General features: G+C 37.2%; 1 protein-coding gene across 1 annotated transcript in view; it reads right to left on the bottom strand.

The window, feature by feature from the left end:
* LOC141540482 (maestro heat-like repeat family member 5) overlaps positions 1–23,406 on the bottom strand; it is a 141,571-nt gene that overhangs the window by 18,383 nt on the left and 99,782 nt on the right. The window contains exons 19-26 of the mRNA XM_074264601.1: positions 22,681–22,835; positions 20,476–20,626; positions 19,709–19,893; positions 13,456–13,593; positions 9,890–10,004; positions 6,826–6,969; positions 5,787–5,963; positions 4,001–4,156 (exon numbers count right to left, since the gene is read on the bottom strand). Coding sequence (XP_074120702.1) covers positions 4,001–4,156; positions 5,787–5,963; positions 6,826–6,969; positions 9,890–10,004; positions 13,456–13,593; positions 19,709–19,893; positions 20,476–20,626; positions 22,681–22,835 — 1,221 coding nt within the window. The remainder of the gene's footprint in view (positions 1–4,000; positions 4,157–5,786; positions 5,964–6,825; positions 6,970–9,889; positions 10,005–13,455; positions 13,594–19,708; positions 19,894–20,475; positions 20,627–22,680; positions 22,836–23,406) is intronic.

Raw genomic sequence — 23,406 nt, 5'->3', positions numbered from 1 at the left:
CCCATGTATCAGGCAATAAGCTAATTGCTGGGAATACAAATATAAAGAATGAATTGATCCCTTCTCATAAGAAGCTTACATGTGAATGGGGAAACAAATATATATATATATATATATATATATATATATATATATATATATATATATATATATATATATGTATATATTTCCATATATATGTATCTATAATATATATATGTACATATATATAAAAGTTTATACAGAATAAATACCAAAATAATATGGATATTTACAAGGTAATTGGAGAGGAAGGGAACTAAAAGTTAAGGGGATCAGAGAAGACTTCATTTAGAGAAGTGGTCCTTGAGCTGAATCTTGAAAAGAGGGATTCTAGGAGACAGAAGAAAGGAGAAAGTATATTCCAAGCTGTAGAGTTGGCCAATACAAAGACAGATACAGAACATGTAGTGTGTGAAGAACAGAGAGAAGGCCAGGTTGATAGAACTGTTGATTGTCCTTTGTTTTTGAAGAAGACTAATAATATGGGGTGATGTCTTGACTCATGTGTGAATTGGATTTAAGTGGTGCAGAGTTGTACAAAGTTGTCAGCCTTACTCTCTCTTCCAGAGTCACCAGTGGCAAGACAAACTGGCAATGTCCTGGGATGCAGTGGATGGCCTTGGAATCTTTGATGTCTGACCAACCTCCAAGGCTTCACAGCACCTGCTTCAGCTGCCTTCATGACTGTGGGAACAAATTGTTCTCATGTGCCTATCCTGTTGGAATAAATCTTTATGTGCTTGGGGTAGACAGCACCCTAACTCACCAAAGCCCATTAGCTACTCTCAACTTGGTTTAGTCTGTCTGCCAAGATGGTTGAGTGCCAAGTAGACACCCAAAGTATATGAGCATCCCTGAAAAGGGCTTGGCAAGTCCTCACACTAGAGGCTCTAGTTCTTTTTGAGTGCCCCATAGACTCCCTGAACACCTCATACACCTTAGAATTGTAGAGTACAGAAGAATGAGCTATTTACATTCAAACTGGAAAGATAGTTTTAAAAGTTAAAGTTAAAAGGAGTTTTTCTTTGAACTTAGAGGAAACAGGGACCCAAGAGTAAGGGAGAAAAATGGTTAGATCTCCTCTTAAGGAAAATTACTTTGGCAACTCTTTTGGAAGATTTTAAGGGATTTTAAGGAAGTAGAAATGACAATATTTGGCAATTGATTGGATATGTGGGATAAGTAAAATGGAGTAGTTGAGGATGACTTTGATGTTATTAACCTGGGACACTAGAATAAGAGTGGTGCCTTCAACAGAAATAGAGGGGTAAGGAAGGTAGTTCAGGTAGAAGTTGGGGTTGAGCAGAAAGATAATGAATTTTCTTTTGAAAATGTTGATGTCTCAAGGACATAGAGTTTGAAATGATTAAAAAATGGTGGTATGGAACTGAAGGGGAGTGACTAGGACTGGATATATTATATAGATTGGTGATTCATAAGCATAAAGATGATAATTAAATCCTTGGAGAATAGGACCTAGGACAGAGTTTGGGGGAATGCTCATAGATGAGAATGTGTAATTTATTGTTCTAAAATATTACCAGTGTTTTCTGAGTTGTGAATTTACAACTGTAATTGATTTTGTGAATTTTTTATTATAATTGGATGTTGGCTCTTACAAATGATAAACCAGCATCAGTCAGACTGTTAGGAGAAGAATCAGGAGGAAGTAGTGAATAGCATAAAGCATCAGATTAGAAGTTATTGAGGAAGGGAGGATGACCAACAGTATTATATGTAACAGAAAGATTGAAGAGGTTGAAGACTGAGAAAAGATTTGTCAATTGAAGTCAATTGTAATTTGGAGAGAGTAGTTTCAGGTGAACAAAGAGGTTAAAAGCCACATTGCAATAGACTGAGAAATTAATAAGATGAGAGGAACTAGATACTAGGACTAGAGACCTTTTTCAAGGAGCTTGGATGAGAAAAGGAAGAGAAATAAAAGGTGATAGATTTAAGGGGTTAGGGTCTAGGGAAATTTCTTAATGATAGGAGAAGGATTGGGCATTTTTTGAAAGCAGCAGAAGAGATTCAGGTTTGAAGTGTGGAGGAGTAAATTGAGAAAGCAATATCAGGAGAACAGAGATCGTGAACCTCTATAGAGGACTTAATCTTGGTTTAAATTCCCCAGGGCAACCTCATTATCAAAATTATGGGAAAGGAAAAAAAAAGTAGGAGATTATAGTAAGGGATCCAATACTTTGCACAGTACTTGCAACATAGTAGGTACTTAATAAATGCTTGTTGACTGTTGATTGAAAATGAAAAGAGAGAATTTGAGGTTTAAGTAGTCTTAATTTTCTGATTAAAGAGGTAAAATTATCATCTGAGAAAGTGGAATAAAAGGAAATTGTAAAGAACTAGAGGAAACAAGGGTTAGAGTAGTTTCTGAGAGAGCAAAAAATGGAGTCAATTAGGGAGAAATAAAGAACTTGCTTCCTTCTGGTAAGGATCTAGCTGAAGTTGGATAACATGAATTTAAAGTGTATTCCTTCTGCATGTCTGTGTGACTTCCTCTGTCTGAATGTACTGTTGCATAAGAGTAGAACAAAAAGAGGTGAATGATCTAAAATTATCTAGGATAATCTAGAATTGATGTTTGACAAGGATAAAGTGTGATAGGGGGTGAAGGATTCAAGAGAGGATAAGAATATGGAGCAAGAATAATGGTCTGAAAGAGCACTGAGAGGTAAAAGAATTGGAGGTGAAGATGAAACCTTGAACCTGAAGGTCAGGAAAGGTGAGGCATGGGATGAGATAGAATGATGGGAGGTAATGATCAGGTCAGAATTTTTGATTAAGAAAATAAAGCACTTAGAAGGAATGGTGAGATCCAGGGTATATAGCCAAAGGAAAGTAAAGGAGTATCTTGTGAGATTTAAGGAGATTAAAAGAGCATCACCATTGTTTTTAAAGTCTGCTTTGAAAAAGATAAGAGGGAGGAGAGAAAGAGAAGTGAGAGGCAATAAACTTCTTTAGGTACGAGGGGATTGTTTTGGGGACAATAGTCACCATAATCTGAATAAGTTGGAACATTTTGATACCATGAATTCCAAAGTAGTTGAGAGTGCTGAGAGACAACAGCAAAGGGACAAGGTTCTATCCCAATTTCCTCTCCTGTATCAGTGAATCTCTATAGTGGGGTATGAATATAACTGCTTCTGGAAAGGATAGAATGGGAATGCAGTGTGATCTGGAAGAAGAATGATTCATATGTGGATGAAATAGCCTGTTCAAAGGCTTGGAGATAGAATATGGTATCTTTGTGAGGAACAGTACAAAGATCAGTTTGACTAGATTGTAATGTGTATAAAGGGGACTAATATGTAATAATGATGAGTTTCATAAAGCATCTATCCTAATGAAAATTGGGCATGAGACTAAATAAAAATGCTGGAGTTGGTTTTGTGAAAATAGGGCATGGCATTGAATGAAAATGAAATGACTGTGGTTCTGGACAACATTAGTCAGTGGATTTATAATGAAAATAAAATTCTCCATTCTAAGGTAGGGAAAGATGGCTGCCAGTGTGAATTTGCATGGGCTAGTCCATCCCATGCCTAACCAGAGTTGGAGAATTATCTTTTTCCTTTCCCTAGTTCCTCAGCTACTTTCTCAAGCAAAAATTCAATGTCTTTTTGTTAAGAGTAAAGATAGAAAAAAACAAAGCAAACAAAAAAATCAAACAACAAAAGAATAAAGATAAAACCCTCTTTTCTTAGATTATGGGCTTATTCCCACAGGGTATACTCAGTAACAACTTGAAGAATTGCATGGTTGATACCATTGCTTGACTGACCTAGAGACCTCTTAACTGATGGACTCCCAACCCCTCTGTCTGAATACTTGTTGAATTGATCATGACCTGAGTGACTACCTGAATGACTGCTCTCTGTGACTACTTGTTTTGATGATTGACAGGATGGTTGTCTGCTTATTTGACAATCAGCCTCTCTGCTTGACCATCGGATTGACTGACCGTTATAACTGCTGGGCACTTGTCCTTCAGGTGCATGAGAAGGGGAATCAAGCTCTGGTGCACCTGGGGCTTCATAGTGTAGGGATCCTTTCTCTCCATGGAAATCACCAGATCTCCGAACAGGGAGATGGCCGATGCTCTGACATTATCTCTTTCCTGAGGATGACATACCCAGAGGAACCCCCACCCCAACCATTATTATTTAATCAATCAAAAAGCACTTATTAAGTGATGACTCTATGTTAGGGACTGTGCTATGTCCTGAGACTACAAATACAAAAATGAAACAGTTCCTGTCCTCAAGAAGGTTTTTTTTTTTTTAAACCACATTTGACCATTGTTTATCAGATTTGATATTTGGTCTTAGGGCCAAATATTGCCAATAATTCCTTTCTGTTTTTATCTCAGATCAGGTCTCCCCAAGTGTATAGTCTATTACTCTTCTTTTATGCAAAAATTTTGGAAGGAGAGGATTTCTTTCTTTCTTAAACATGTACATTGTTATGCACATGTACTTTTACATACACACATACAAGTACACATAGAAAGTGTTATGCATGTGAAAACTCACACATATCCTCTTTACATGCAATGTAAAGCAGCTTGTACCCACTTTATCCTTAATTTGGTACCTCTAATATGTAATCCTGTTATAAGAATCATGTGTTTTATGGATCAAGCAACCTGAGTGGGAGGAAGGGCTCAGAGGATGCTATGAAAATAAGGCTGTCACTGACTTTGTGACCCAGTAATCATCCTATAGCACTCAGGCCTCTGGTTCCCCAAGCATAGTCTGGCACACAATACTTTCCCATACAACCTATGAGAGCTGCTATGCTTTGCTATTTATTAAAGGCGCTTGCTTACCCTTCTTGTTTATATACTCAGCTCTGCAGTCAAAGTACAGGGCATCAATTTTATTTTACTTTTTTAATGTTTATGATTTTTTTATTTTACATATTTTACATGGCTTCTTTTATGTGCAAAGTTTCCCAGATAAGAATAATTTTTAAAAATTCATTCAAAATACACCCAGTAAGTGGATTATATTGCTGCCCACATACCTTTCATTTTTTTTCCCTCAATAGTATTTTATTTTTACAAATACATGTAAAGAAAGCTTCTAGCATCCATTTTTAAAAGATTTTGTGTTCCATTTTTTTTTGTTTAGGGCATCACTTTTAGAGCCCATAACCTTGGGTTATAGCTCTGCCTGATTTTATCTATCACCTCTTGACAACTCTAGGAGAGGAGAGGGGTAAGGTAAGGGCCATTGGCAGCAAATTCTATTTTCAAATGAAATTCATTCTTTTGTGTAGGAACATGTATCTACTTACAGATCCTAAGACCCAGACCTAGAAGGGACTTTAGAATTATATAATCCAAAATCCCTATTTTACAGGTGGGGAAACTGAAGCTCCGAAAGAAGTGACTTGCTCAAGTCCCATAGCTATAGAGTCAAAATTCAAACCAATATAGTATTCCCATCTGTTACTCCACCCCAACTTCAGTGTTAAGATGGAGAAGCTCTAAAATTGGGGTCAGGAATTCCTAACTTTGTTATTGGCTGGCTTGTTGGGTGACCATTGGGTGATTTCTTCTTCCCCTCTCTGGGCCTCAGTTTTCCCCTTTATAAAATGAGAATCTCTGAAAAAGGACCGAAATGAGAATACAGTAGATACAAACTTAGAACTCCCTGGATCTAAGATCTCAACCAGAATAACCTGGAAATCTTGTAAAAGGAAATGGACAATATCAGGGCCCATGCATTCATTGATACACTCACATCATCAAAGAAGTTGCGAAGATTAAAGGCGATCTCCTGGCACTGGTGGCCAGCCCCTTGTTGGCCCAGGCAGTACAATACATCAGCCACTGTGCTCATTACCCTGATGACTACCTGCTCATTGTTGCTGTAGAAGCCCTCCAGGAAGGCAGGCAGTTGGGCCCGGAGAAGATTACCCTGGGGGAAAAGAGTTTTTAGGCAGAAGGCAAATTTGAGACCTGGCCCCAATCCTGCAAAATTATGAAGGGTAACCAGAATCAATTTAAAATGTAATTGGAAAATGGTGAACAAAATAAATTTAAAAATACAACATAGATCATGCTAATTTGTGATTTTCTAAGTTAACAAAGGATGTCTTCCTATTTGCATTTGACACCTCTGGTAGACTCCAGCACTTTAGTCCCTTTCCCATACAAAATTATATGTCCTCCAGGTTGTAAGGAACTATGGAGGGCAGGCTAACCAATAAGTAAATAGGACATACGCCTCTCCCCTGACAAATAGCTACTAACTTTTTCCAAGAGACTCTTCAGGAACATGGAACCCATTATTTTATGAAGTTACCTGCTCCACTTTTAGAAATTTTGTCCAGACTAATCTCAATTCTCATTCTATAACTCCCTAGTGGGAGCTAGTGGGAAGAGGCTATGAATATGAAATATTCTTCCATACTTGCTCAAGACACCTAGGTTAGAATCCTATTGGCTAACTAGTGAACTTGGGCTAGTGGGCTCTTTGGTTTACTTAAGTTTCTCTGGATCTTAAGTTTTCTCCTCTTTTAGCCTTGAATCCTATGATCTTATGCTCAAAACAGAAGATGGTTCCCCATTTGTCTGCTTCAACAAGCCTAAAGGTTACCTAGCATTCAAAGCCATGAGGGTATTATTCCTTCTTCCTTGTTTGCTTCTACTTCCTTTTACTCTGTACCACAACTATTGTCCCATCAGACTCATTCCTCTATGGTTAGGCTCTTACCCATCCATGTGCCATGGATAAATGAGTGAGCAATCAATAAATCAGCCTCTTTGGACCTTTTTACCTTCTCAGAGTCAAAGATGACGTTCTTGAGACCTTGCAGGCTCATCACTCTGATGGCAGGATTGAGATCAGTCAGCCCTTGATGGAGGTGTGACAATATGGCCTGTTTAGGTAGCTCCTCCAGTATCACGGGGCTGTTGAGAAACTGAAGTGGAGGAGTGGGCAATGTCATCCCTAAATCCCCTAACTCCCCTCATGGGGACATTTTTCTGATAATGAGGTATGTACAGATGTGGTGCTTGCATACTTTGAGTAAGGATGGCATAGGGGTGATCAGGGCTGACCTTTCTAGAGCTATTATATGTCAGGGAATAGTATGATTACAAACCATGAACAAGGATATAGCAAGAAGGTAGTATGGATTCTACTTCTAGGACCTAAGAAGGTAGACAGGGCATCAGATCAGAAATGAAAACAAAAGAATGTCAGAGTGGAAGGAACCTTAGAGGCAACAGTTGCTAGAGCAATGGATAGAACCTTAGGCCTAGAATCAGGAAGCCCTGAATTAAATTGGACCTTAGACATTTACTTGCTATGTGACCCTGGACACCTTAACCTCTATTTGCCTCAGTTTCCTCAATTGTAAAAGGGGGGTTATTATAGGCTATTGTGAGGATAAAGTAATGAGCACAGTATCTGGTACTAAGTAGGTGCTATATAAATATTTTTTCTCTTCCTGTCTGTATAGACTAGCCTTTAGGTAGATGAGGGAATAGGGACAATGTTGTGACAGAGGATACTTCTGGGCCTCAAAGGGATTGTAAGGCACAAAGTAAGAAATTAAAACTATAGAATTTCAGAGGTGGAAGGAAGGTGGTAGAAAGAATTTAATTCAATCTTATTATATTATAGGAAAAGAAGCTGAGAACAGTGATGAGAAAGAAACTTTTCCAAATTATTCATTTTTTTCCCATTTTTGGAAGAATAAAAAGATTTACTTTTCTAGTTTTGAAGATCTGAGATAGAGAATACAGATCAAGCAGGCTTAATGGGGGAAAGTTGGGGTTGGGATGGAGAAGCTGAAAGAGTGCCTTGATCCTATAGACAATGTCGAACCATTGATATTTTTCTAGAATGGGCTTGTGATCTGATGATCATGTTAAAGCTTCACCTCTGGGATCCTCCAGGGCCACTTCCTCTCTACTCAGGGCAGCCTTTCCCTCTAAAATGAGGAAAATGAGACCCAGAGAAATGAAGTGATTTGCCCAAGACCAGACAAGTAGAGCTATGATTGGAACCCAGATTCAATTGTTTTCTTTCTATCATACCACAACCTCCTCCCATCCTCCCCTCAATTTATCTTCTCATCATTGCCAAATGTCTTTGTAAAAACTAGCTAGGCTTTTTTTTTCTTTTTCTTTTTTCTCATCTGACTTTAGGGAGCAGTTCAGAATGACCGTCCTTTCTTTCATTGGCATCTTTTTGTTTTCCTCCTTTGATGATCCTTTCCTCCCAGGAAGAAGGTTCAGATGTCATTCCCTCTTACAATGGCAATTATACATACTTAAATGTTCTCCTTTTTTATCTTTTCCTCTTGCCTTCCCTGGCTTTCTTTTGTTTTCAACTAAAATCCTACTTTTCTTTTTCAGGGGTACCCATGTAATTTTGTTTGTTGACTCCATGTGTTTCTAAAAGAATTACATTGTCTTGTGCCTTTAAGACTCTTTCATGTAATAATTATGGTATACATATCTATTTTATTCATTCATTTATTTGTTTATTTACTGTTGAGGCAATTGGGGTTAAGTAACTTGTCCAGGGTTATACAGATAGGAGGTGTTAAGTGTCTGAGGTCAGATTTGAACTCAGGTTCTCCTGACTTCAGGGCTGGTGCTCTGTCCACTGCCCCACCTAGCTGCCCCTACGTATTTTATTTTTTACAATAATTTTGTTAGATTAGAGTTAGTTAAAAGCTTACCAATACCCCTTTAATATTAATATTAAAATATCTCAAGGCATTATGTAAATGATTATGCCAAGTTTTCTGTATTTGTTTAATGTTAGGGTTTTTAAATAATTAAAACGAGTTTGTAATGAAATTTTTTTCCTTAACATTATGTTACATTTTGAAAAAAAAAGGCTTTTTTAAATTTTCCATTTTTATTCTGTATATAGATTGTTTGTCCATAGTCACTGCCATGTTATCTCCCCTGATACATAGCAGGTACTTAATAAATGCTTTTTGACTAATTAGCCCTTTCTATATAGACATAATTCATAATTACATTCCCTCCTCTCCATTGTTTAACCTCACCTTAAAAATCCTGTCCCTTTCTCTTCCTTAGAAGAACACAATCATTTGTTAGGGCCCTTTAAATCTACTACCCTAAAGAAAATTTCTCCACTCTGGCAAATGCCACTGATGAAGTCCTGGTGGTCTGCTTAAAATAAAAATTCTATTTCTTGGGTCAGGAGAGGAAGTTTGAGGCATATCTAGAGATTGCCTTCCTTCTGGTAGCAAAAGGTCCTGTGGGGCTTTACTCCTAAAGGGGGGCCAGAATGGAGAGCAAAACAAGTTCTTAAAATAGGGGTAGTTCTTGGAGAAAGATTATCTAACAGACAATGAGGAGGATATGGCTCTGTCTCTTTGCCAGAAGGGTAGCCAATTCCCCAAACTTATGGGGCTAGAACATTTGGCCTAAGCTCAATGAATGTTTTAGGTTTTTTTTTTTTTTTTTTTTGTCAAAAAGAGAATGATAGCCATCTTTAAGTATTTCAAGAACTGTCATATGAGAGATGGAATAATTTTGTTGTGCTTGGATTGAAAAGGCAAAATTATAATGAGTGAAAATTAAAAAGAAAGAATTAGACTCACCCTAAGGGAAAAAATGTCTATTAAGACTTAAGTGAAATAGGCTCCCCTTCAAGTGGGGGTTAGGTGACTACTTGTTAAAGCATATTATTTATATTTGAGTTAGACTAGATCTGGTCTTTGAGAAGTCCATTTATCTCTGAGAATTTAGGATTCCTTTTACTGTCTAGGGACTTAGTGATGGGATAGGAAAATAAATATCTTTGAAGAAGATACCCAGAGTTTTCCACCCTACCCTTAGCAAGTATCCTACCTCTGTGAAAAAGAGGGTGGCGACCTTCTTGTCACGCTCTGGTTTGGCCTCCATATTGGAGATGGTCTGGTAAAGGAGTCCTTTGATTTGGCTGCAGGAATTCTGCACCATGGCCCTGTAATAGGATAGGAAGGCATGAAACATACAACCAAGGCATCCTATATCAACATTTGGTTTTGGAAGTGGGTATTTGTTTCTCTGTGTATAACAAGTAAAGAGTGCACTATAGTTAAGAAAACTTGGGTTTTGGAAATTATGGTGCTAGTTTTCCCAGGCAAGTTGCTTAAAAATCTTCCTCCCTGGCCATGAAATTTATTAGTTGTGTCATTCTGAGCAGGTCACTTAAACTCTCAAACTCTACCACCCATGATACTTGCATAAGTCACTCAAACCTTAGCAATGACATGTACCTGGACAAGTCACTTTAACTCTATGGGTCTCGGTTTTCTCACCATTGTAAAATGGGGTTAAAAACATTTTATTTTTATATTGTTAATCTTAAGGCAGTACAGAAATGCATGTTATTTCTAGAACAAAGACTGACAAACGCACTAGATGCAGAAGTTGAGATTATGGATACCCTTGGAAAGAATAACCCATTAGTTGAGCAGCAGTGTTCAAAGCCAGACAATGAGCAGTTGATGAGAGAAGAAGAAATTAAGTTAATTCCAGATGACTTTTTCCGAAGAGTCTTAACTAAGAAACATCATATTTCATAACCTTTCTATGTTTTGGTAGATGATCTCAGCGTATTTTTCTTGTCATAAAACAACAACAAAATATGCATTCTCTGTGGATCAGTTCCTTATCACTTACCTAGACATTTATATACACCTAGTCCATTGGAGGGTCTGCACTGAAATCCCTCCCAGTTTGGTAGGAGCAGCCATAGCTACTGGCACTGCTTTTGAGAAGCCAGAATTGTTGACTCTTTTGGTGTATTGGAGGAGGATGTTGGCAGAGCTATTTTTATGATCATTATTATCATTATGTGGTGACGATGACACATGGTAGGTGTGAGTAGGCTGTAGCATTTATTGCCAAAAAAGAAATATGCAGAGGAAATGGCCTAAAAGGAAAATGTCAAAAAACTATAGAACTGGAAAGGAAGGTGGGTGGGTCATGGAGGGAAAATACAGGGTAGCTGATGACTGGCCTAAATGCTTCATTGGCATCCTCACAATGTCAAGGTTTTCTAAAGAAAGGCCCTCCCTAGAATGCTGGGTAGATTCTGTGGGAGGACGTGGACAAGGATTGTCCAGGGTGAAGAAGTATGAATGGGTTGCAACCTATACTCTTGGGTGGAATATCTACAGTCGGAGATCATAGATCCATTAGAGTGGGAGAAGCAGGATGATATAGTAGAAAGGGCTAAACTTGAGGCCAGGAAACCTGAGTTCAAACGTCACTTTGGATGCTCACTAGCTTTGTGACCATAAGGCCATGGTTTTCTTGAGTTTTCAAAGTTATACATAGGATAGAGATCACCAGACTTGTATTGCCAGTTGTTAGTGTGAAACTCATACGTTAGACTTCTTTATGTGCATCTATGTGCAAAGACTTAAACCACATAAGATTTTTAGAATCAGAGTATAAAGGACTTTAGAGGGAGATTATTTTAAAAAGTAGATTCATTTGGGAGCCTGATGTCAGGAGTGATCGAGGTGGACTCTAGTGTGTTGGGAGCTTACAAGGCAGGACCTATGTGATAATGATATAGGAACAAAAGAAGCTAAGAAGAGGAGAGTTCTGGAGGCTGGAATGATTATGGAAGACTTCCTGGGGAAAGGAAGAATTTGAGAAGAGTCCCTGAAGGAAGTGCAGGGTTCAAATAGATTGAGAGAATGGAGAAGGCATTATATGAGTAACAACTACAAAACAAAGTATAATCAGGTATTGCATTGAAGTAACTTGGTGCAATGCATAGAACACTGGACCTGGACCTGGAAAGATGTGAGTTGACTAATTGTGTCACTTTGGACAAGTCTCAGTCTCTCTTTCCTCTTCTATAAAATAAGGCTAATAATAGCATTTACCTTTTCAGGATTGTTGTGAAGATGAAATGAGACAATATTTGCAAACTTTAAATTATCATATGAAAGCTAGCTATCAATGTTAATGTAATCTTGTCAAGTCATATCAAGAATCAAGGAGAGGGATTGGTATAAGAATAGTCAAAGAAATCTTGATGGATGTAAGTCTTAGAGGAGTGAAGTCCTGAAGGATAGTAGGGTTTCTATAATTAATTCATGGATGGTAAGTAATCCCTCTCTGACTAGCTGCTTTCACTTTTCTAAAGCCCATATATCCAGCTATCCAATTCAGGAGGTGACTTAGTTTAGTGGAAAGATCACTAGCTTTTGAGTCAAAGAATACGGGTTTGAATTCAGGTTCTTATTATCTTATTGACTTCATGGGCAAAATCACATCATAGAAACTTCAAATTAGAGAGAAAATTTTTAAAAGGCCATTTAAAATATTTATAGCAGCTCTTTTTGTTCTGGCTAAAAATTGGACAGCAAGGAGATGTCTATCAATTGAAAAAATGGCTGAATAAGCTGTGGTATATGAAATGTGATGGGATATTGTGCTATAAGAAATGAAAAGCAGTATGATTTCAGAAAAATCTGGGAATGATGATGTAAAGTGAAGTGAGAAGAACTATGATAACATTGTATACGTAACAGCAACATTGTACAATGAAGAATTATTAGTGACAGATATTCTTAGCAATATAGTGATCTAAGACAACCCCAAAGAACTCATAATAAAACATGTTATCTGCCTCCAGAGAAAAAATTGATACTGAGTATACACTGAAACTTGGTATTTTTCTTTTTTGTTTGTGCAAAATGAATAATATGGAAATGCTTTACATGACTGCACATGTACAATTTATATCAGATTGCTTGCTGTCTTGGTGGGGGGAGGGGGAATGAGAAAAAGGAGAGAGGGACTCAGAGTTTAAAAAATGTTAAAAATATTTTAATATGTGATTGGGGAAAATAAATTAATATTTTTTGGAAAGGCAATTTAAGTCCAACTTGTATCTGACCACAAAATTTGGGCTTCTATTTTCTTGGAAGCCCCTTTCCAACTTTAAATGTTATGATTCGGTATTGCACTTAGTCTAAGCAGTTACTGTGTGCCAAGCACTGTATATATGTACCTTTATTTTCTGAACAAACCTAAGACTTGGGGCATTAATTTTTTCCATAGTCACAAAGTGAATCAGTGGCAGAAGGAAGATTAGGCTCTCTGGACTAGATGATCCTCCCACTGAAATGAGTGAAGCCTCAAAGATAGAATACAGAATATTAGAAAAAGGTGGAACTTCAGGAGATTGAACATAGAATGTCAGAATTGAGTAGAATCTCAAGATAGAAAATACATCAGAACTGGGTGGAACCTTGCAAGATAGACGTTGAATGTAGGATGTCAGAGCTGGAAGGGATTGTAGAGATGATCTGTTCAGACCTTTCATTCTACAATGTTGAATTGAATAATTCTGTTCCTCTCTCCTTTCCCCTGCCCACTTGCACAGCTATTTTCCCCCCATTCAGTACCTGGCAATGAGGGTCACCCCTTGATGGTAGGTTTCAAAGTTGGTGAACAGATTCCAGGCTTCTTGTAGCTCTAACTGTGCAAAGTCCTTCCAGTGGCCACTGGTGTACAGAAGACTCTTCACAGAATTCAGAGAGGTTCTATGGCCAAGAGGAACCAGAGTCAGTTAAGGAATCCTAACATTTTGGAGCTGGAATGGATCTTAGAATCACCAAGGATTAGAATAGGCAGAACTTTGGAGATTATTTAGTACAACTCTCATTTTAAATGGAGGCCCAGAGATGTTAAATTTGTTACTTAGGTTCCTAGTTGTTCAGTCAACAAACATTAAGTGTCTACTGCTATGTGCTAAGTCCTGGTGATATAACAAAAGGCAAAAGATAGTCCAGAGACTGTATCAAAGAGCTCACAACCTAATGAGGGAGACAACAAATTAGTTAAACCACTACAAATAAGTTGAATATATTGCAAATTGTAGATAACCCATAGAGGGAAGACACTGATATTAATGAGAATGGACTGAAAGGCTTCTTGTAGAAGATGGGATTTTGGCTGGGACCAGAAGGTGAAGATGAGGAAGGATAGAATTTTAAGTATGTAGGGAAGTCAGTGAAAATGCTTTAGGTCTGGAGATGGAAAGTCTTATTCAAGGAGCAGTATGGAGGTCAATGTCACTGGAAAGAGAAGTTTTCGAGGTTGATTAAGATGATTGGGAAGTGATTAGGGGAAACTATCAAGGACTTTGCATATCTAACAGAGGATTTTATATTTGATTTGGGAGGTGACTAGTGGAGTTTATTGAGTAAGGGAAGGAGAAGTGACATAGTCAGATGTGCTTTAAGAAGATTATTTTGATAATTGGGGGGAAGGTGGGCTGGAGTGGGGAAGAACCTGTGGCATGCAGATCAAACAGCAGGATGTTAGAATAGTCTAGACTTGAAATGATCAGAACGAAGTGTCATGTAATAGACAAAAAATAGCTATAGGGAAGAGAGTAAGAAGTCAAGGATGACACCTAATTACCTGGAGCCTGGGAGTCTTGGAGGATGATGGGACCCTTAAACAGTCATATGGAAGGCCCACAAATAGCAAAGGCTAGAGCTGAGATCTTAGCCCAGAGTTTTCTCCACAGTCCCAAGGAGGATCATTTGTTACAAATCCTTTATTTTACCAATGCAGGAATTGATTAAGAGAGTGAAACAGCCATGGTCAAGATATATTACATAATGTGTCATAGGGTCATAGATTTCAAGTTGCAAGGGATCGTAGCGTAATCTCATTCAGTATCCTCATTTTACAAGTGAGAATATTGAGGCCCATAAAAATTATATAACTTGTCAAAAGGTCACAAAATCTGGATTTGAACCAGGTTTTCTGTTTCCTAATCAGTACTCAACCTATTGTATATGCCTTTCTAAGGTTCTGTATCACTTCTGGGTCTTGGAGCTTTGATGATACAGACCATATTTTTGTCTCTCAGAGACAGAACCTTCTCCTCTCCAACCTATATTAGACTGATGCAAATGATGCCATTTCATTAAGAAGAAGAATATTTTTCCTACTTATCTTCACTTCAGTGCCAAATAGAATTTTCCCTTTATGTCTAATCTCAATCCTCCCCAATATAGTATAAGATCATTTCACTGGGATATATCTTCAGAGTAAGGATAATGGCCACTTTACTTAGAGAAATATCTCTATGGCCTTAGTCTAAGGTCACCACATCTCAGCAGTGTTAGAGATAAGGATGTCAGAAGTCATTCTAATCTAACTACTTCCTGGATGGGAATCTTTTGGTTAAAAAAATCCCTGATGAGTAGTCATAAACATCCCTTAAGAGATCTCCCTGAAAGGAGAATTCATTTCCTCCTCATGGTGCAAACAGCCCATTATATTTTTGGACAGTTCTCATTGTATCACAAAATTTCAGAGTCAGAAAGGCCCTTAAGGTCCATCTGGTTCAAATGCTACTCAAATAAAAATCTCCTTTATAAATGCCCTCACTTGCTTTGCCTTTTAAAAAAAAATCCCAATTAATAAAAAATAAATGATTTTTGATTCCTTACACCTTAGACCCATCCACTGGAAAAACTAAACCAAAAAAAAAACCCTGTTGTGACAAATATATATATACACATATTTGTGTATACACATATACCATGTATGTGTGTGTGTGTATACACACACACACACACACACACACACACACACACACACACAAAGTCAAGTCAAATAAATTCCTTCGATTGTCCAAAAGTTATTTTTCTTAATCTGCCAAAGATCATGAGAAGTCTGGATTTTTTTATCATCTCTTGGTCAGGAGAAAGGCTTATTGGACCTCAGACTGTGGCTGTCATTGCATTGATCAGAGTTAAAGGCTTTAAAAGTTTTTTGTCTTGATAATTTGGTTGCTATTATATAAATTATTCTCTTGATTCTATTTACTTTACATCAGTTCATACAGAATACCTTTACTTGACTTCTAATAAGAATATATATATATATATATATATATGTATATATATATATATATATATATATATATATATATATATATATATATATATATACATATATATATATATATATATATATCCTAAGGCAATTCCCCTTTTGGGTAGCTTTAATTGCATATAGGTATCAGAGTAGATAGATCCCTGAGCTTGGAATCAGAAACTCTCATTTTCTCAATTTCAAATCTGATCTTAGACACTTACTAGTTGTATGACCCTGGGAAAGTGTTTGCCTCAGTTTTCTTTTACAAATAAAATGAGTTGGAGAAGGGAATGGAAAAATTCCAAATTGGGTCAGAGAGAGTTGGACATGATTGAAAGATAACAATGACAATTGCTTGAGCCAGTTTTCTCTTATTAGCAACAGTAATATTGTAGTTTTATAACTTCTACCCATTGTAACTAAATACATCTTGCTTCTAGAAAGAACATATTTAATCACTTTCCACTTAATATCCCTTCAGATACTTTTTATTTTTTGAGGCTGGGGTTAAGTGACTTGCCCAGGGTCACACAGCCAGGAAGTGTCAAGTGTCTGAGATCAGATTTGAACTCTGATCCTCCTGAATTCAAGGCTGGTACTCTATCTACTGCACCATCTAGCTGCCCCTATCCCTTCAGATACTTGAAGATCATGGACATCTCTTCCCTTCACTTCTCTCCTCTTCATCTTTTGTCTAGGTTCATTAATTTCAAATTCCCTTACGGCATCTTCACCATTTGCCCTCCTAATTACCCATTTGTTGTTTTTCCCTTTCCAGTCCAAAGGCAATTCTTCTTGGTAAAGAAAACAGAAGCAAAAAATCAAACCAAACCAAAAATCAAAACAAAACTCAATCCCCAAAGATAATTGAGAAGCTCTGCTTTTTTTGGTGTCTGCTTTCAACATCCCATAAGCTATGTTCTTTTCTCTTTATTCCTCTACTGTTAAAAGACAATCAGAGAAACTTTAAAAAAAAAATCCTAACATTTCTTTGATAGCTTTAGCTCATTCTGAACATATAAAACCATTATAGTATCATTCAGGTAAGCAAACAAACATTTATTGAGTACTTACAAACCTCTCTAATATCTTTGCTAAGAAAATTACGAATGAGGTCATGGAGAATTGGACATGACTGAAATGACTCAACAAAAGAAGAAATGTACAAATCTCAGAGATACAAATACAAGCTAAATAGTCTCTATCCTCAAGGAGCTTATATTCTAATAGGAGAAAACAACATATAAAAGGGAACTGGAAAGCAGGGGAGAGGATAAAATTAGTGGTAAAGTTGATGTTAGAGTCAGAAGCACAGCTGGGAGGGGGATGAAAAATGAGGGGCCTGTTCCCAAAACAGAGATTTCCAAAGGAACTCTTCATTAGGAGAAGGAGCCACCATAGTGGAGGGATATTGCTGGGTGAGAGGGCCATAATTTTATTCTCACTTTCTGCTTTCTGTTCTTGCTTCTATTTTCTGGACGTGTATAAAATGATTAATGAGTTGCCAGTGAATTCATATTGGTTTCTTTAGATACATTTCCTTTCCTAATCTAGATTATCTTTATATCTTTAAAATTATATTTTAGAGAATTTCTCATCTTTCCTAAGATGATTCCCTTAGGAGAATTTACCACATAGGTTCTTGCTTGTCATTTCTTTGAATCCTTTGGAGAAAAAAAAACAAAACAAAACCAAAACCAAAACCTCTTCAAATGTTGACATTATGACTGGAATTCCTCTTCTTTCTTTATCACAAATTAAAAAGGAATCGTGACTTCCCCTTGCTACTCAAAGTTCTTATTTCCACTCATCAACCAATTATTCCTTGTTGATGAGAATTAAGTGCAGAATAAAAGCCTCTTTCTTCTACTTCTGCCTTCATCACATTTTAAAAGAAGAAATTAAAATCAGGACAAGTTAAAGAATGACCAGCTGCCTTTGACAGATAAGGAAATCTAAAAGATTTTTGGATAATTAAATTTTCCATCACCATTACATCATCCTTCTGTTCCAAGACCATGATGTTTCTTGAATACCTCATTTATTTCTTCTTTCTGTCTTGGTGTCCTACAGTATACTCCAATGATGACATCACTTCTGTTTCTTCCACTAATGTTCTTTATAAAAAGACTCTCTATCTTGTTTTTCCTAGATAAGATGTAGCCTTTTATAGCCATATTCTAGTGATAGGTCTCATTCCCTCAAACCTCAATAATATCCAAGAAGTCAACTTTGCCTTCAGAATGTCTAATAAACTTTCCTTGTTACTTCATGCATTTGATATAAAACTTTGATGTCCAGAATCTTATTCCTGGCTCCTTTCTTGGATTTTTCCTTGTGTAATTTTTGGTCATCTCTACTGCTATTCTTCCAACACTATAGCTACTCTCAATGACATATCTGAGGAGGAGCAGTATATATATATATATATATATATATATATATATATATATATATGTATATATATATATATACATATATATATATATATATCTCCACATATACATATGTGTAAGTGTGTGTATTTGTATATATACACATATATAAGCATTTGAACAATTGTGCTCACTGCAGTAGAAGTGGAATGCTTGGCAGTTTAGTTTGAGAAAGGACCTCAGTGTCTGGTATCTTATCCTGACAGCTGATCTTCTTAATCTTCTCAAGATAATTCAAATGTACACTTGCCAAAAAGATTATTTTATGGAGAACTCACACAAAAGCTCATAAGTATTCAGAAAAAGTGATACAAGATGCTCTCAAGGTCAGTTAATAACTTAAGAATTGCTTTATGACATGGGAGACATTGGCACAGGACCACCCAGAATAGTGTGTTCTCATTCCTCATTAGAGATACGCTGACTCTATGAGCAAAACAGAATTAGCCCAAAGGAAATATGAAATGTGCAAAATTAGAGAAGCCATCCTAAATGTTCATATGGATTATTTGTGTCTGACTTGTGTCAGAACATTCTGAGCTCATATTCTGATCAGCTACAGCTGGACATGCTGTAATTCAACTCTCATATAGTGAGTGATCTGTCATTTTGGTCCTCTTTGAGAACGAAGAACAACCAAATGTGTGTTTTTATCTGTGTATACACACAAATGCACATATATGTATGTATACATACATTATATACATATATATTATGTATGTGTGTATATAGATATAGATACATTTACATACACAAGGAGAAAGGGACAGAGGGATACAGAGACATAGAGACACAGAGAGAAATTAACTATATGTGTATGTGTATATGTGCAGTGAATAAATTCCCACTGATTAGTCTATTCTTTAGGATGACTATCAGAACTTTGGGGCTTGGGACAAAGGGAAGCTAACAGGGAACATGAGCTCTATAGTTGGACAGTACTAGATAATCTCTCTCTGTTCTTCTCCCTTATTCCTCACCAGTAACTAAAATCTAATTTTAGAAGATTAATGAAATCTGAGATCTGGAGGGGACCTTAGAACATGGTAGATTTTAGGTGAAAGAAGTCTTTATCTATAGATCATGGAGTGTCAGAGCTCTAGGGAAATTTAGCACATAAAATGTTAGACTCAGGAGGAGCTTTAGGTCTTGGTAAATAGAATGTTAGAATAGACATCACATAACCCATTAAAAAAAAGAAGAGAACTAATTCTCAGAGGAAGAGACTTTCCAAGGTTACCTTATAAGTCAACAGGAGAGCTAGACAGGAGTCAGAACTCTTAAAGGTCCTGGATTTTTATAGAATACATTCTGTGGTCCTTACCCCTGAGGGCTGTTTATTGTTTCTTTCTCCTCTGCCAGCTCACTTTTCTTGGGTGATTCAGCCATGCTGAGTTCAAAGAGGTAGTGAAGCTGAGTAAGGAGACCCAGGAGGAGCTGTGGATACCAGTTCTGTATAGCTTCTCTGTATTCACGGGAATACTGAATTTCATAGAGTGTATTCATGGCCTGCCAGGAGGAAGACAAGAGAGAATGGATTTCAGAATGAAGATTTCTCAAGAAGAGAGGATGGAATTCTCCTTTAACTCTTCCAGGTTTATTTCTTCCTAGTCCTAGTCCTGTTCCCACTGGGCCTAGGATTAACGTGGAGTTCATCTAATTGTTTTTCCAATATTTTGATAATGGTATTTCAATATAATTTATTTCCTTTGTATTTTTTTTTTTTGGTGTTAAAAAGCTTATCATAAGGAGGAGTTCCTAGACTTCATCAGGTATGGGGTTCATAACCCAGAAAGGGTTAAGACCTCTAACTGGAAGGCTCTGATATAACAATAATGAGCATTACTGGTATGCTTGTAAAGTTTCTAAAGTTCTTTTATTGCAAAAATCTTTAAGGTAAATAATTATTTCCCTTCTACAGATAAGGAAGCAAGGATTTGCTTCATGTATCTCCCTCATTAGATTGCAAGATATTTGAGGCTAGGGACTGTCTTTTGCCTCTTTTTGAATCCCTAGTGCTTAGGGAAGTACCTAATAAATGCTTATGGAATAATTGATTGGTCCCATAAAGATCCCTTGTTCTTAACTTACAGCTAGTGAATCCAGGTAGATCTTAATCTCCTCAGGGCTTTTGACTTGTCCTGGAGTTGGCCGCTCCTGTAGCTTGATGAGCAGCTCATGGAGCACTTTGGGGGCTGTCGTTCTCTCTGCCCCCATGGCCCGCCAAAGATTGATGGTTTCACTGCCAAAAAATGCAAGAATCAGGAAGGGTTGTAATAAATTATTTGGGTTGGCTTGACCTTCACATATATTCCTAACCCCAAATTCCTCACTGCAGCCTCTGGCAGAGACTTGCTCTACTTAATTTTATTTTAAGCTCGGTATCCTTCACTCTAAGCCAAGGATAAGATCTTTGAAGTGGGGAGCTTTTTTTCTATATCCAGTCTAAAACTTTGAACTCAGAGCTTCCTTATTCCAAATCTAATCCTCTATCCACTGCTCTACTAAATCAATAGATGTCTGGTTTTCAAACCTTAAGGGAGATTGAGAGCATCTCATCCAGTTTCGTCATTTGAGAAATGAGGAGTCCCAGAGCTCCGGGATGGGATCAGAACATCTCCTGGATTTTCCCAATGCAGTCCTGACTCTGATTTCATTCATTGCTTATATATATAAAAGATATAAGTCATCATAGAGGTGCACTTGACCTAACTCCCTTGGAACTGAGGCTGAGAGGTTATATGACTTGTCTAAGATCACACAGCTTAAAAATTTCATTTGAACTCAGATCCTTTGCTTTTAAATCCAGCATATTCTTTTCACTGCACCATGTGGTCTTCAAGATATTTGACATTAGCTTTGTAAGTCTGCTGTGTTAAATTCTGGGCCTATAATAATTACAATAAACCTATGACTTTGTGAATGATCCTGCTTTCCCTAACAGATACGATTTTCAAAAATTCCCCAATGCCTAGGGCAGGGGAGTTCCATGCAATGGATTGAGGCCTGTTCTTCAAATGCAAAAAGTTCAGCATAGCAATATTCCTTCTCTCCTCTCTCACCCCAGTAAACTCAAGACTCCAAGATGTAAATGGAACTATAAAGTTATATGTATTATCGATTACACTTCTTCATTGAGGTTGGGGAATCCTCTCTTATAAAAAAAATGTTTAAACTTTTTAGCTTGGTGTTCTAGGTACTCCAGAACTGATCACAGTCTAGCCTTACAACTTTAGCAGCTGGTACTTCCCAATAACAATTAATGGTACTAGCTAGACTTAGCATCCTTATTGTCTCTTGAACATGTACAGTACAATTTGGGTCATCATTTAGACCTAGACAGACCCTACCCTATAATTCTAGATCCAAATCAAGTGCTACCTCTTCCTCTCAACCTTTTCTGTCACTGAGTCCCTTATCTACCCCTTGTTCCTTTAACTCTTGACCTGCCAGGGTTTGGTCACCTAGTTTCAAATCCTGGGTCTAACACTGGCTGTGTAATTTTGGAAAAGTCACTTTTCCTCTCTGATACTCTTGTTTCCTCATCTGTAAATAAGGGTAATGGCCTTGATGAATTTTAACATTCCTTCCATATTTAAAGTGATAAACCCTGGACTTATAGTATTAGTTTTTCATATCTTTCAAATGAAGGCAGCTATGACTTCATAGAGCTTTTGTGAGGAAAGTACTTTGAAAACATATTCTAAAAATGGAGGGAATTTTAAATATTATTATTATAGCACCTAAAAATAAAAAATAAACATTATTATAGTATAACTGAAAAGGCCCTATGTTACATATTATTATAAACTATCCTACTTTGAATCTTGCTTTCCTCACTAGACTGAAAGCTCCTTGAGACTATGCATTATACTTCTTTGTGAATCCCCCTTAGCCTCTTGCAGAGAACTCTGGAAATTGGGTGGAGTTCAATTTCACAGAATTGAAAAAGTGTTTTCTGGGAGCTCTAAAGATGATAATTTACAACTGCTTTCCCATTCGTTATATTTAAGACCTCCTCTTTCTAGAATTTGTAAGATTTATAAAAAACACTTTCCTAACAACAATCAGGAGGCAGGTCACACAAGGATTAACACTCCCATTTTGGAGATGGGGAAATTGAAAGATGAGAGAGCAAGTGTTTTTCTAGATCATACAAATATCCTGTTGAATAGCCAGGCATGCTGACAGGATCCCACTTCAGAGTTCTGAATACTACTACCATGTAAACTTAGTCAACTCCAGAGCTCTGCTGAGGTCTGGCCAGGCTGGGACCCCTGAAATTCCCCATTGTACCGGTCCAGTGGGAGAGAATACTCCAGAAAGGAGTTCACTAGGTCCTGGGTGTGGTATCTAGATATCTGGGTGATGGCCTTCAGGATTTTTTTCTTGATATTCACTGCTTCAATGGAGATGAAGTGGCAATAGAGGGTCCGGCTAATGTCTGAAACCTGAGAGAAGGAGAAAAAAAGCAGAGGAAAGATGCAGGCAAAACATCAAGAGACAGAATCAAAAAGACGTAATGACTGGTTGGGTATAGGGGCTTGAAGAGTCAAAGACCACAAGAAGTGTTAAACATTGATGGCTGGTAGAGATTGGAGCAGATGACTGAGGAAGGGAATCTAGTATTTATTGCAATACATCTAACTATTTGGAACCCCATTTGGGGTTTTCTTGGCAAAGCTACTGAAGTAGTTCACCATTTCCTTCTCCAACTCATTTTTACAGTAGAGGAAAGTACCCAGAATTTAAGTGACTTGGCCAGAATTACATGCTTCTAAGCATCTGAGCCTGGATTTGAACTTGGGTTTTCCTGATGCCAGGTCCAGTACCCTATCCACTGCACCACATACTTGCATTTATTAATTATGTGCTTACTATGTGTCAGGCACTATGCCCAGTGCTTTACAAATATTATCTTGTTTGATCCTCACAATTATTCATTAAAAATACTTTTAATTAAGGAATAAAACAGGCAATAAGTATTTCATGAAATTACAAAACTTAAGAGTTTGAAGGAAC

Source organism: Sminthopsis crassicaudata, chromosome 1 (genome assembly GCF_048593235.1).
Source record: "Sminthopsis crassicaudata isolate SCR6 chromosome 1, ASM4859323v1, whole genome shotgun sequence".
Lineage (NCBI taxonomy): Eukaryota > Metazoa > Chordata > Mammalia > Dasyuromorphia > Dasyuridae > Sminthopsis > Sminthopsis crassicaudata.
Note: the sequence above shows the minus strand (reverse complement) of the source record. Positions and strands in the feature narration are given on the sequence as shown.